The 13294-nt window shown below is 44.7% G+C and overlaps 1 protein-coding gene across 6 annotated transcripts in view; it reads left to right on the top strand.

Annotated features, from left to right (window-relative positions):
• Positions 1-13294, top strand: part of LOC140191922 (diacylglycerol kinase beta-like) — a 159008-nt gene that overhangs the window by 99660 nt on the left and 46054 nt on the right. For 4 of the 6 annotated variants that reach the window (XM_072249791.1, XM_072249792.1, XM_072249793.1 and 1 more), the window contains 6 exons: positions 1895-1969; positions 2391-2510; positions 4000-4117; positions 5199-5287; positions 7396-7512; positions 10788-10886. In XM_072249791.1, coding sequence (XP_072105892.1) covers positions 1895-1969; positions 2391-2510; positions 4000-4117; positions 5199-5287; positions 7396-7512; positions 10788-10886 — 618 coding nt within the window. The remainder of the gene's footprint in view (positions 1-1894; positions 1970-2390; positions 2511-3999; positions 4118-5198; positions 5288-7395; positions 7513-10787; positions 10887-13294) is intronic. The other 2 variants (XM_072249795.1, XM_072249796.1) reach the window with 2 other exon arrangements.

Genomic DNA, 13294 nt, shown 5'->3' with positions numbered 1-13294 from the left:
AGTTTGCCCAGCCTCTCCTTGTAGCACATGCCCTCTAATCCAGGCAGCATCCTAGTAAACTGGAGTTTAGAAGAGAGTGGAGTGGGCGGGGGTGGGATGCGGAATCTCATTGAAACATGCCGAATATTGAAAGGCCAAGATAGAGTGGACATGGGGAGGATGTTTCCTGTAGTGGGAGTGCCCAGGACCAGAGGGCACAGCCTCAGAATACAAAGACACTGGGCCGGCTGGTGGCACAACGACATCGACGCTGGACCTGGGAGCAGAGGTTCCCGGGTTCGAAGCTAGTCGGGTCCGCTCCCGAGCATGCTTTCCATCCGTGCCGGGTTGAGTATTGAGGTCGCAACTCGACCTCGTAAAATAAAGGGAAAAATACTGCTAAATGTCTGTGTGAGGAGTGGCGCGCCACACAGTCTCTCTCTCTCTGTGCGCCTTATAAAAGCCATGAGAAAGACATCATCACAGATGCACGCACACACACGCAGACGCACACGCACACAGGCACATGACAAAAAAAAGAATACAAAGACATCCCTTTAGAATATAGATGAGGAGAATTTCTTGAGTCAGAGGGGGTGAGTCTGTGGAATTGATTGCCACAGATGGCTATGGAGGCCAAGTCATTATGTATATTTAAAGCGGAGGTTGATTCTTGATTTGTAAGGGTGAGAAAGGTTACAGGGGAAAGCCAGGAGAATGGGGCTGAGAGGGGTAATAAATCAGCCATGATGAAATGGTGGGGCAGACTCAATGGGCTGAATGGCCTAATTCTGCTCTTGTGTCTTATTGTCCTATGGTCTAAACCTCTTCTGCATCCTTTATAGTGAAGGTGACCAGAAATAAATGCAATACTCCAATAGCCAATAAGAATTAGCCTTGTGAGCAATACCCATATGGCAGGAATTAATTGGCCTCCTGGACTATCGATGGTAACGATGGAGTGTGAGATGGCCTTGAGGTTACTGTGTGTATGTCTGTGTTTTTGTGTGTGTGCATGTATGTGCGAGTGTGTCTGTGTATGTGTGTGTTTGTGTGCCTATCTGTGTGTGCGCGCATGCATGTGTGTGGTGTAGATAGGCCCCGGAGAGAGTTGGTGGGGTTTGAGATTGAGATTGCAGAAAATGCCCATACTCTCAATCTTGTCTTGAACCCCTCTACCACTGCACACACACCAGCAACGGTCCAAACCCTTCAGGGCTGCAGTTTAGTGCAGTGTACCCTCCGAAGACTGGAGCCTGGATCTCATTTGTGCTGGAATGAACTGTGCAAGGTCCAGACAGCGAAGAGCCATTTAAGGAGGCATTGAGCAGTGTGAAAGACATCTGCACGTATTCTTAAAGGTCCCGCGTAAAATCTCAAGCTCCAGCAACATGACAAGGCCACCTTTTAACTGCACAGTGCTGCTCCCATTTAGGAGAGGAGGAGTGTCAGGAGCACCTTCCCTTCACCCATTTCAAATTGTGTGTGTGTGTGTGTGTGTGTGTGTGTATGGCAGTGGTCCCCAACCTCCGGGCCGCGAAACATGCAGGGGTCCAGCGGTAGCCGGGACGGACCCAGCACATCTTTAAGAAAAAAGCCAAAATAAACAAGCTAATTAATTAGGCGATTGCCTCTGATCTGGGCCAACATTTACATGCCAGGCAGCACCTAATTAATTAGCTTGTTTATTTTGGCTTTTTTCTTAAAGGGGTGCTGGGTGCGTCCCGGCTACCGCTGGACCACTGCATGCTTCGCGGCCCGGAGATTGGGGACCACTGGTGTATGAGACATCATGCCAGAAGATAATGTTAACTTGTCATCACAGTAGGGGTGCTGCTGTGATGGCACTGTCACCGAGATCCCAAAGTGCTCACTCCCTACGGGCTGACTGATCTGTGGCTGCTTTTCTTTTTAGGAGGTCGATCGTATCATTGCCCAGATGATGCATGTGGCTAAGTACTTGGATTGGGATGTGACAGAACTTAAGCCTGTGAGTTTTCAATATGCTTAACCCTGAAATCACAATCCCACAGATTATAACAACACTCCCATCGACTGGTCTAACATCTGTCTCTACATGGTATAAATGGGTTAAACCATATCAAACTGGTTAATGTAGACTTGTGTTTATTCTGTCTATCCATCATAGCAAAAGCATGAGATCATTTGGCTTGGAGCAACTTTTGCCCTCCCCTTCCTCCTCCTCTCCTTCCCCTTCTGCCTCCTCTCATTTCTTCCACTTCTGACCTCCTCCCCTCCTCCTCTTCTCCCTCCTCCTTCTCCCTCCTCCCTTCTTCCCCCTCATTCTGTTCATTCTCTCTCTGTGCCCAAACATCATGTTTCATACAGATAAGATAATCACTGCCTCGAGTTTCCTCAGTCACATTCATCTAATTTTAAAACTCATTTAGATTTTAAAGGATATGATGAACGAGATTGATTATGACAAAAATGGTACAGTTTCATTGGACGAGTGGATCAGAGGAGGGATGACAACAGCTCCGTTATTGGTTCTTCTCGGGCTGGAAGCTGTGAGTAACCTATCAGGCCTTGGCTATATGAGGGTACATGAGCCACGGACAAGGTGTGCTGAGAACTGGCTTACCCGATGGTTGGTTTTCACGTTCCTGTCACATAATGGGGTTGTGAGTCTCCCGATAAGTTTGTTTCTCCCTGCGAGTGTTCGAACAAATAAATAGAAGACAGGCGATCGTGAATGGTTGGATGAGCAAGAGTCATTGGGCAGAGGATGCAGTGCACATGCGTGCACCCTCACACGCGGGTGCACGCGTACACACACGTGCACACACATACATACACGCACACACATACATATACACGCACACACATACATGCACACGTACATATTCACGCACACACACACATATGCACACATATACATACACACACACAAGCACACATGCACACACAGTTCACTCGCATGCATACTTGTAATGCTTGTACACACACAATGCACACACACAGCTTGCACACAGTCATACATACACAAATGCGTGTGCACACACAGTGCCCACACAGAGAGTGCATGCACACACACAATCTGAACATACTCAGTGCGCGCGCGCACACACACACACACACACACACACACACACACATATATATATACACACACATGAACACACGTGGACAAACACATACTAAGCATAGCATGAACACACACATAGAAACATACGCCGACACACACACACACAAGCACACAGAAATACATGCACACAAACACAGATGAACACACATACAGACACTCTCAAACACACAGACACACACACACACTTACACATATCCATACAGGCACACACTTGTACAGACACATATGCACACATATACAAGCATTGACACACACACATACCCATTCATGCAAACACAAACACACAGACGTGTACAGACATACACACATATATTCACAAACACAAACATATACACATATAATGCACATGCACAAATGTATACACATCCACATACAGACACAAATATACACAACATGCTTATACATGTGCTTATACAGGCCGACATGTACACAAATTTCTCCTACATCTCTCACTCACACACATTCGCACACTCATACACTCTCTCACTCTTTTACTCTTGCACATACTGTCACCTTCAAGTTCAAGTTCAAGTTTAATTGTCATTCAACCATACATTCACGCTCACATGCTCCCTCACACACTGCCGCACTATCAAGCATACACATTCTTGCACACACTCAGATACACTGTGCCTCTGTCTCTGTCTTCTGTCTCACTCTCACACAGACCCTCACATTGTTTCCTCAGACTAACACACACCCTCACACTCTCTCTCACCTGCGCTGTTACACTCTCTTGCACACATCCGCCGGCACTCTCTTCCGCTCCCTCTGAAGCTGTGGGATGAGATGATATTGTGACTTGCTGCTCCTTTCTGGACGGTCTGTTGCAGTCTCAGCATCCATTCGACCGTTCCCAGGACTCTACGTTGTTAATTACTCAGTTCGTCAACACATCTTTGTTTTTGCAGAGTTTGAAGGATGACGGGCAACATATTTGGCGACTAAAACATTTTAGCCGACCAGTGTTCTGTAACATGTGCCAAAACATACTCCTGGGAATCAGAAAACAGGGATTGTGTTGCACGTGTGAGTGTTTAGTTCTGCAATTCTCTCCCTGATACCCCTCCCCCACCCCTCTTCTCTCCCTATCCCGACAACTCTGCCTCTCTCTGCTCCTCCAACTCTCCTTCAATCCCTCCTCCTACCTAGGTGGCTTGATGTCACTTACTTGTCAAATGATAGTCCTGTGAAGCATGCTGGAGCATTTAACGATGTGAAAGCTGCTCTCTAAATGCACGGTGGTGGTTTTTAAGATATCAGCTTTACATAACAAGTGTTTAGATCCTGTTTCCCACTTCTGTTATGAAGGCCTGACCTATTGACAGTAGCCATTCCAGTGGTTATGCACTTCCCTTTGGGTACTGTAGGATGTGGAAGTTTGCTCTGGGGTTGGGCAGGTTGCCAGTGGTCAGGAGGGTCAGCAGCAAAAGGCCATTTAGGCCCAAACTTTGGAGGGCAAGGGGGCACCATGGTTAGGGTTTGGGAATACATTTATCTAATAGTGTTTTCCCAAACTATTCATGACAATATTGATAAATTCCTTCCTGCCCCCCCCAAAAAAAGTCCTTGCACATGACATTGGCATTCAACTTTAAAAGAATCTTGAACTTACAATGGGAGTTCATTTTGTTGGAGAGCCGGGGATGAGAAGATTCAGGGATTGACAATCTGATGAGCTCAGGGCAGGGAAGAATTCCAACTGGAAGTTGGGGCTGGATACAATTAGTACAGGTGTAGTATGGTCTGAGGGAGGATGTCAGGGCTGGGTGTGATGGAAAAGGTGAGATACGGACAGTGGGACGTGGCAGGAAGTGCAGGGTTGAGACTAGGTATGGGACCTGTGGGGAGGTGTGTTGGGGACCAGATTGGTTGTCGGGGGTTGGATGCAACTGAGGGGGTGAGGGGGTTAAAGGGCTGCAGTTGGCGGTTGGGGGCGCGTACTGGGATGGGATAGGTGGCCCCAGATTAGAGCGGGACTCATCTTTGGGAGGAGCGTGGGGGGGGGGGGTTTCCCAGTTCAAGGCTGTGTGGATGCCAATAATGGAGTTCAGAGAGTGGCATGAGTCCAGGTTATAAGGTAACTGAATGCTTTGCTGTTTGTTTACAGTTTGTAAGTACACCGTGCATGAGAGATGTGCCTCGAAAGCTCCTTCATCTTGCATCCGCACCTATGCAAAATCCATCAAGGACACAAATGTAAGACTTTGCCTTACTTCTCTCTGACCCTGTTTCACTACACTCTCTCCTTCCTTCCTACCTGGTACCAATAGTGGGGGAGTCTAGGACCAGAGAATTTCTTTAGCCGGAGGGTGGTGAATCTGTGGAGTTCATTGTCACAGACCACTGAGGAAGCCATGTCATTGGGTATATTCAAAGCGGAGAATAGGTTCTTAATTAGCAAGGGTGTCAAAACTTCCAGGAAGAAGGCAGGAGAACGGGGTCGAGAGGAGTAATAAATTAGCTATGATGGAATGCATGGTTTTATGGTCTTAACCTCTCCGCTCCACGGCACTCAACACTCGCTGTCCTTGTCCCAATTCAACAGTACCGCCTCTCCGAAAATGCAGGCAGACACTGAGGTGCTCCTGTCCTTTTTAGACCTCACCCATCCAGCATCCACACTTGGCCCACAGGAAACTTTTGAATGTATATTATCAGCAAGGAAACAACCTGGCCTCTGCCCGGTCTGGGGTTTGGGCACTGTGGGCAGTTCCGTCCGCCACCTCTGGGTGTCAGTGCAATCCCAGGTGTGAGTAGATTGTCATGCATACTGGAGCCTTCCACTCCGGAGCACCTCACTTCCCACGTGGGACAACGGCGTGACGTCTTACCGCAGCAACATTACAAAACGGGTGACCAAAATGGAGCTGCCTCCATCCCAAACAGGCCTCTTTGTCGCTTCAAACCGGAAACCTGGAGAGATGGACAGAAAGGTGGCCAATCTAATAGAACCACCAGAAGGTTGGGAACTGGACTGCAGTTAATGGACATAAAAAATCAGGCCATCTGCAACCACCATGTCAAACCCAGTATGAAATCTGTAGCGTTTGCTGCAATTGGCTCTCGTCCTTCTGAGCTTTAGAGCATCTCAGTCTCCTTAGTCACTCCTTGGGTAACAGCCACCATTCCAGGAATCGATCTGGTGAACCTTCGTTCCACTTCCTCTATTGCAAGTCAATCCTTCATTAGTTAGGGTGATCAGAGCTATGCAAAATATTCCAGCTGCAGTCTCACTAGCACCCTATGTAATTGTGGATGTGAATTAAAGAACAATGGGCGCAGAGGGCAAAGGCATCTCAACCAACAGCCATGCCATGTGTGGGTTCTTCAGTGTTGTAAAGAAGTGAAGAAAAGGGGGTGAGTTCTTAACAACTTCAGATCATTTCCTCCCTCCCTCCCTCCTTCTCTCTTTTCCTGTTCCCCATCTGGTTATCCCCTTTTTTTCTCATCTGCCCATCATTGTACTTTGGTTTCCCTTCTCCTTCAAAGTTCAAAGTAAATTTTATTATCAAGGTACATCCTATACAACCCTGAGATTCATTTTCTTGTGAGCATAGTCAACAAATCTATTGAATAATAACCATAATAGAATCAATGAAAGACCGCCCAACTAGGCCATTCAACCAGAGTGCAGAAGACAACAAACTGTATAAATACAAAAAGAAAGAAATAATAATAATAAATAAATAAGCATAAATATCAAGAACATGAGATGAAGAGTCCTTGAAAGTGAATCCATTGGTCGTGGGAACATTTCAGTGATGAAGCCAGTGAAGTTATCCCCTTTGGTTTAAGAGCCTAATGAGTGAGGGTTAATAACTGTTACTTCCCTTTCTGCCATGGTCCACTATCAGCTTCTATCAGTTCCTTCTTCTTCAGCCCTTTACCTCTTCCGCCTATCACCCTCTCAGCTTCTCACATTATGCCCCCTTCCCCCACCCCTCACCTGGTTTCACCTGTCACCTGCCAGATTGTCCTCCTTCCTCTTCTCCCACCTTCTTATTCTGGCTTCTTTTCCCTTCCTTTCCAGTCTTGATGAAGGATCTCAGCCCAAAATGTCAACTGTTTATTCATCTCTGTAGATGCTGCCTGACCTGCTGAGTTCCTCCAGCATCTTATGTTTTGACACTGACTCTTGTAGGCGTTTTTGTTACAGAGAGAGGGGTGTTTGGAATTAACTGTGCTTTCCTATCCAGAGAAGTAGTGTCTGAGGGTCATCCCAGAATGACCCAATTATTGCATCAGCATGACTCATGGATCTATTGATTCAATTTTATTCAAATATTTTGCATTTCCTGATTCAGGTCATGAAGCATATGTGGGTTGAAGGGAACTGCAACATTACATGCGGAAGCTGCCAAAAAACCATAAAGAGTTTTCAACGCCTTACGGGTGTCCACTGTGTCTGGTGCCACAACACTGTGAGTCCCTCTTCAGGAGATCATTCATTGTTTAACACATAAAGTCGGCAAATCTTAGGAATAAAAATCACTTCAGCAATAGCTGTAATACAAGTGATATACTGATTTGTAATTATAGTCTTGGTGCTAATTTATCATAGCAATAACTTTCATAGGATTTGTAATTTTATGTTTGTATCAATTAATATTGCACTGTATTCTTAATCAATTCAAAAAGTTGGTAAGTCAATGATCTTTGATAAAAACAAGCAGCTTGATTACGGTTTTAGTAAATCCAGTTCATTTCGAACATAGAACAGTACAGCTCAGTTACAGGCCCTTCAGCCACAATGTTGTGCCAAACCAATTAAATTAGTAATCAAATGGCTGACTAAACTAATCCCTTTGGCCTTCACAATGTCCATATCCTTTCATTTTCCTCACATTCATCTTCCCATCTAAACATCTCTTAAAAGTCCCCAATGTTTCTGCCTCTACCACCACCCCGGGCAGCGCAGTCCAGGCAACAACCACTCTGTGTTTTTAAAAAAAACACAACTTGCCCTCATACCTCCTTTGAAATTACCCCAATTACCCCCTCCCTCCTTAAATATACACCCTCTGGTATTAGACATTTTAACCTTGGTGAAAAAGATGCTGCCTATCTATTCTATCTGTGCCTCTCATAACCTTAACAACCTCTATCAGATCTCCAGATCTCCCCTCAGCCTCCGCTACTCCAGAGAAAACAAACCAGGTTTGTCCAACTTCTCATTATAGCACATGCCCTCTAATCTGGTCTGCATCCTGGTAAACCTCTTCTGCACCCTCTCCAAAGCCTCCACATCCTTCCTGTAATGGCGTGACCAGAACAGTATGCAATACTCCAGATGTGGCCTAACTAGAGTTTTATAAAGCTGCAACATAACTTCCTGACTTCTTGAACTCAGTGTCTCGACTAATGAAGGTAAGTATGCCATATACCTTCTTCACTAGCCTATCAATCTGTGTTGCCACTACTTTCAGGGAGCCATGAACTTGGACCCCAAAATTCCTCTGCTCATCAACACTGTTAAGGGTCAAATGTATATGGACCATTTCTCTGCCCATATCTGCAACTGATCTACTGTATATCCCGCTGTATTCTTTGTCATTCTTCTATCCTATCTACACTACCAATCTTCGTATCATTTGCAAACTTACTAACCCACCAGGTCATCCAGGTCATTATATACATCACAAACAGCAGAGGACACCACTAATCAAAGACCTCCAGCTAGAATAAGTCCTTTCTACTACTACCCTGTATCTTCTATGGGCAAGCCATTTCTGAATCAAAACAGCCAATTCACCAAGATCTCATGCATTTCAATCTCCTGGATGAGCTTCCCATGAGGGACTTTGTCAAACACCTTACTAAAATCCACATAGACAACATCCACAGATCTACCTTCATCAGTCAGCCTTGTCACCTTGTCAAAAAGCTTAATCAAGTTTGTAAGACACGATTTGCCCCAGACAAAGACATGCTGGCTCTTTTCTGACTTCTTTATAATCCTGAAGGGATTCTAGCTTTCTAAGCTTTACATACTTTCCCTTTTTCTTCTTGCCTAAGTTCATCACTTCTCTTGACATCCAAGGTTCTCTTACCTTGTCATCAATGTACTTCTTTCTGCCTTCAGTAATTTGAATAGAATTGAAAAGCAATGCTTGTGTTAAACTTTCACTGAACCATGAACAGACCAGGTTTGGAGTGCTGGCCCCCATAGTGACATTGGAATTCATCTGAATAAGATGAGCCCAAATGGAAAGTTTACATCAGTTGGCAAAATAAAACAGCCTGCAGTTCTTGCCTCCAGAAAAGAGAAGGCTGACAAAGAGTCTTCAATCTGAAATGTGATCTCTATTTCTCTCTCCACAGATGCTGCCTGACCTGCTGAGTGTTTCCAGAATTCTCTGCTTTTAGCTCAGATTTCAGAGAACATAGAACATAACAGTACTGTTATTTCAATCTAACCCTTCCCTGCTACATGGCCCTCCATTTTTCTGTCATTCATGTGCATATCTAAGAGTCTCTTAAATACCCCAAATGTATCTGCCTTTACCACCGCCCCGGCAGTGTGTTCCACTCATCTACCACTCTCTGTTTTTTAAAAAAAAACAACTTACCTCTGACATCCCCCTTATACTTTTCTCCAATCACCTTAAAATTATACCTCCCTCGTATTAGTCATTTCCACCCTGGGAAAAATTCTCAGGCTATCTACTCAATCTGTGCCTCTATCAAATCACCCCTCATCTTCCTTCATTCCAGGGAGAAAAATCCTAGCTCTCTCAACCTATCCTCATAAGACATATATCTTTTGATTTCCAGCATCTGCAATTTGTTTTGATATAGACTGAGGGACTTTAAAATAAAACAGTCATGAATATATTGAGCAAGGATTTTAGGAGCCAGAATGGTGAGAATGAGGCCCTTGGCATAAAAGACAAGTGAAGGACAAAAGCATTTAAGGGAAGACACAAGATGCTGGAATTTGGAGCAGCAAACAGCTACTGGAAGAATTCAGCAGGTCAAACAGCATCTGTGGGTGCAAAGGAATTGTCAATGATTTGGGTCAAAACCCTGTGTTAGGTCCTGATTTGAATTGAAGTTCGATGATGGCGGGGGGTGGGGGGGGTGGGGAGTCTCATTGAAGCTTGTCGAATGTTAAAAGCCCTCGATAGAGTGGAGGTGGAGGATGTTTCTAATAGTATGTGAGTCTAGGGCCAGAGGGCACAAACTCAGATACAAAGGTGTTCCTTTAGAACAGAGATGCGAAGGAATTTCTTCAGCCACATGGTGAATCTGTGGAATACATTGCCACAGACAGCTGTGAAGGCCAAGTCATTGGGTATATTTAAAATGGGAATTGATAGGTTATTATTAGTAAGGATGTCACAGGTTATGGGGAGAAGGCAGGAGATTGGAGTTGAGAGGGAATATTAAAGCAGACTTGATGGCCCAAATGGCCTGATTTTGCTCCTATGCCTTATGGTCTCAGGAGCACTTGAATTGGGAAGAAACCTTGAGCTCATGAAGCCACACCTGACAATGGAAGCAAACGTCCTGCAAGTAAACTGTGAACTTTGTGCTAAATGTGATGTCATCTTCAGGTTATTTATTTTCAAGTTAATCTTTTAATACGCTTCTACACCTTCACTTGCCTGTGTTGCTTTCTTCGATTGTGGAACAGTCACCTGGGTTTCCCGGTGCTGTGAACAGCTCAGTAACACCATCCCTCTTGTACTGACAGCTCCACAATGAATGTGTGCCTCAGGAGAAGGAGGAATGTGACTGCGGGCCACTTAAGGATCACGTGCTTCCGCCCTCGGCCATATATCCTGTGGTTCTGGTAAATTTTCACCTCATTATATTTGTTCATTGTATTTGGTTTCCGAGGGATAACTAAATGGTATTGATTTGTTTCTGTCACGTGTACTGAGATGCAGTTAAAAGCATACTGTTCGTACAGATTAAATCGTTACACAGTGCATTGAGGTAGAACAAGATAAAACAGTAATAATGCAGAATAAAGTGTAAAAGCCACAGGAAAAGTGCAGTGCAGGTAAACAATAAAGTGCTAAATCATAATGCGGTAGATTGTGAGGTCAAGAGTCCATCTTAGCGTACAAGAGGTCTGCTCAAGGGACCTCATTGCCATGGTGCCAGAGAACTGGACAAAGGTCCAGGCACAAAGAATGTCCCACCTGGACTTTCTCAAGCACAGACTTCAGTGGTAGTGGGGAGCTGGACGGAAGAATTGAGGGGCAAGCAGCTCCTTGTGGTGCACACAAATATGGGGAATCCTGGTCTTCTCAGTCGGTCTTCATCCAGCCCCCTCCCATTTCTGTCTCAGGTAACACACCAGCTCCACCTTCCCCCCCACCACCACCATAACTCTCCTCATCAACAAGGCCTTCTTCAGTCTGTCCTCCAAGATGGACTTGCCTTGTTAACCTCAGCTTTGGCCCTTCATGTCAGAGTGAGGTCATAGCCACAGTCTGGGTTAGAGCCTTGTACACCTCATTCGGATCCTACGGAAAGCAACCCATTGGTCCTTCTGTAATACTCTATAGCATAGTGTGGTACGAGTTTATGTCTGATCCGTCTCTGTAATGTCCAGTACTACAACTCTCTCCAAGTACTCTGTGTTCTTCCGGTGCATGTACTATATAGAATAAGGTAGCGCAGTTGGAGATAGGCAGGTATGATGTGTAGGTGTCACTGAGTCGTGGCTAAAAGAAGATCATAGTTGGGAGCTAACACCCAAGGATACACCCTGTATCGAAAGGACGGACAGGTAGGTAGAGGGGGTGGGTTAGCTCTTCTGTTAAAAAATAAAATCAATTCTTAGAAAGAGGTGACATAGAATCAGAAGATGTAGAATCCTTGGTAGGCAGAGTTAAGAGACTGCAAGGGTAAAAACTCCCTGATGGAAGTTGTATAGAGGCCTCTGAACAGTAGCCAGGATTTGGGCTACAAATTACAATGGGAGATAGAAAAGGCATGTAAAAAGGCAATGTTATGATAGTCATGGGGGATTTCAATATGCAAGTAGGTTGGGAAAATCAGGCTGGTGCTGGATCCCAAGAGAGGGAATTTGTAGAATGTCAAGATGGCTTTTTAGCAGCTTGTGGGTGAGCTTATTAGGGAATAGGCAATTCTGGACTAGGTGTTGTGTAATGAACTAGATTTGATGAGGGAGCATAGGTGACATTGATCATAATAAAATAGAATTCACCCTGTGGTTTGAAAAGGAGAAGCTGAAATCAGATGTATCGGTATTACAGTGGCGTAAAGGGAATTACAGAGGCATGAGAGAGGAACTGGCCAAACTTGATTGGAAGGGGACACTAGCAGGCATGACAGCAGAACAGCAGTGGCTGGAGTTTCTGGGGGCAATTTGGAAGGTGCAGGATAGATACATTCCAAAGATGAAGTATTGTAAAGGGAGGATGAGGCAACCGTGGCTGACAAGGGAAGTCAAGTACAGTATAAAAACAATTGAGAGGGCATACAATAGAGCAAAAAATAGTGGGAAAATAGAAGATTGAGAAGCTTTTTAAAACCATCAGAAGGTAACTTTAAAAACCATCAAAAGAGAAAAGATTAAATATGAAGCTAAGTTAGCCAATAATATGCATCAGAGAGGATACCACAAGTTTTCTTCAGATATTTAAGGAGTAAAAGAAAGGGAAGAGTGGATATTGGACCACTGGAAAATGATGCTGGAGAGGTAGCAATGGGAGACAAATAAATGGCAGATGAACTTAATAAGTATTTTGTGGTGGGTCTTCATGGTAGAAGACACGAGCAGTATGCCAGAAATTTGACAGCGTCACGGGGCAGAGTGAGTGTCATTGCTACTACTAAGGAGAAGATGCTTGGGAGGCTGAAAGGGCTGAAGGCAAGTAAGTCCAGAAGGGATTGTGGAGGCATTAGTAATGACCTTTCAAGAATCACTAGATTCTGGAATGGTTCTAGAAGACTGGAAAATTGCAAATGTCAGTCCACTCTTTAGGAAAAGAGGGAGGCAGAAGAAAGGAAATTATAGGCCAGTTAGTCTGACCTCAGTGGTTGGGAAGATATTGAAGTCCATTATTAAAGATGAGGTTTCGGGGTACTTGGAAGCACATGATAAAATAGGCCAAAGTCAGAAAGGTTTCCTTAAGGAGCAATCTTGCCTAACAAATCCATTAGAATTCTTTGAGGAAATAACAGGGAGAATACATAAAGAAGAGTCAGTGGATGTTCATTACT

This window comes from Mobula birostris, chromosome X (assembly GCF_030028105.1).
Source record: "Mobula birostris isolate sMobBir1 chromosome X, sMobBir1.hap1, whole genome shotgun sequence".
In the NCBI taxonomy this organism is placed as follows: Eukaryota; Metazoa; Chordata; class Chondrichthyes; order Myliobatiformes; family Myliobatidae; genus Mobula; species Mobula birostris.
This window is presented reverse-complemented; position numbering and strand designations above follow the sequence as displayed.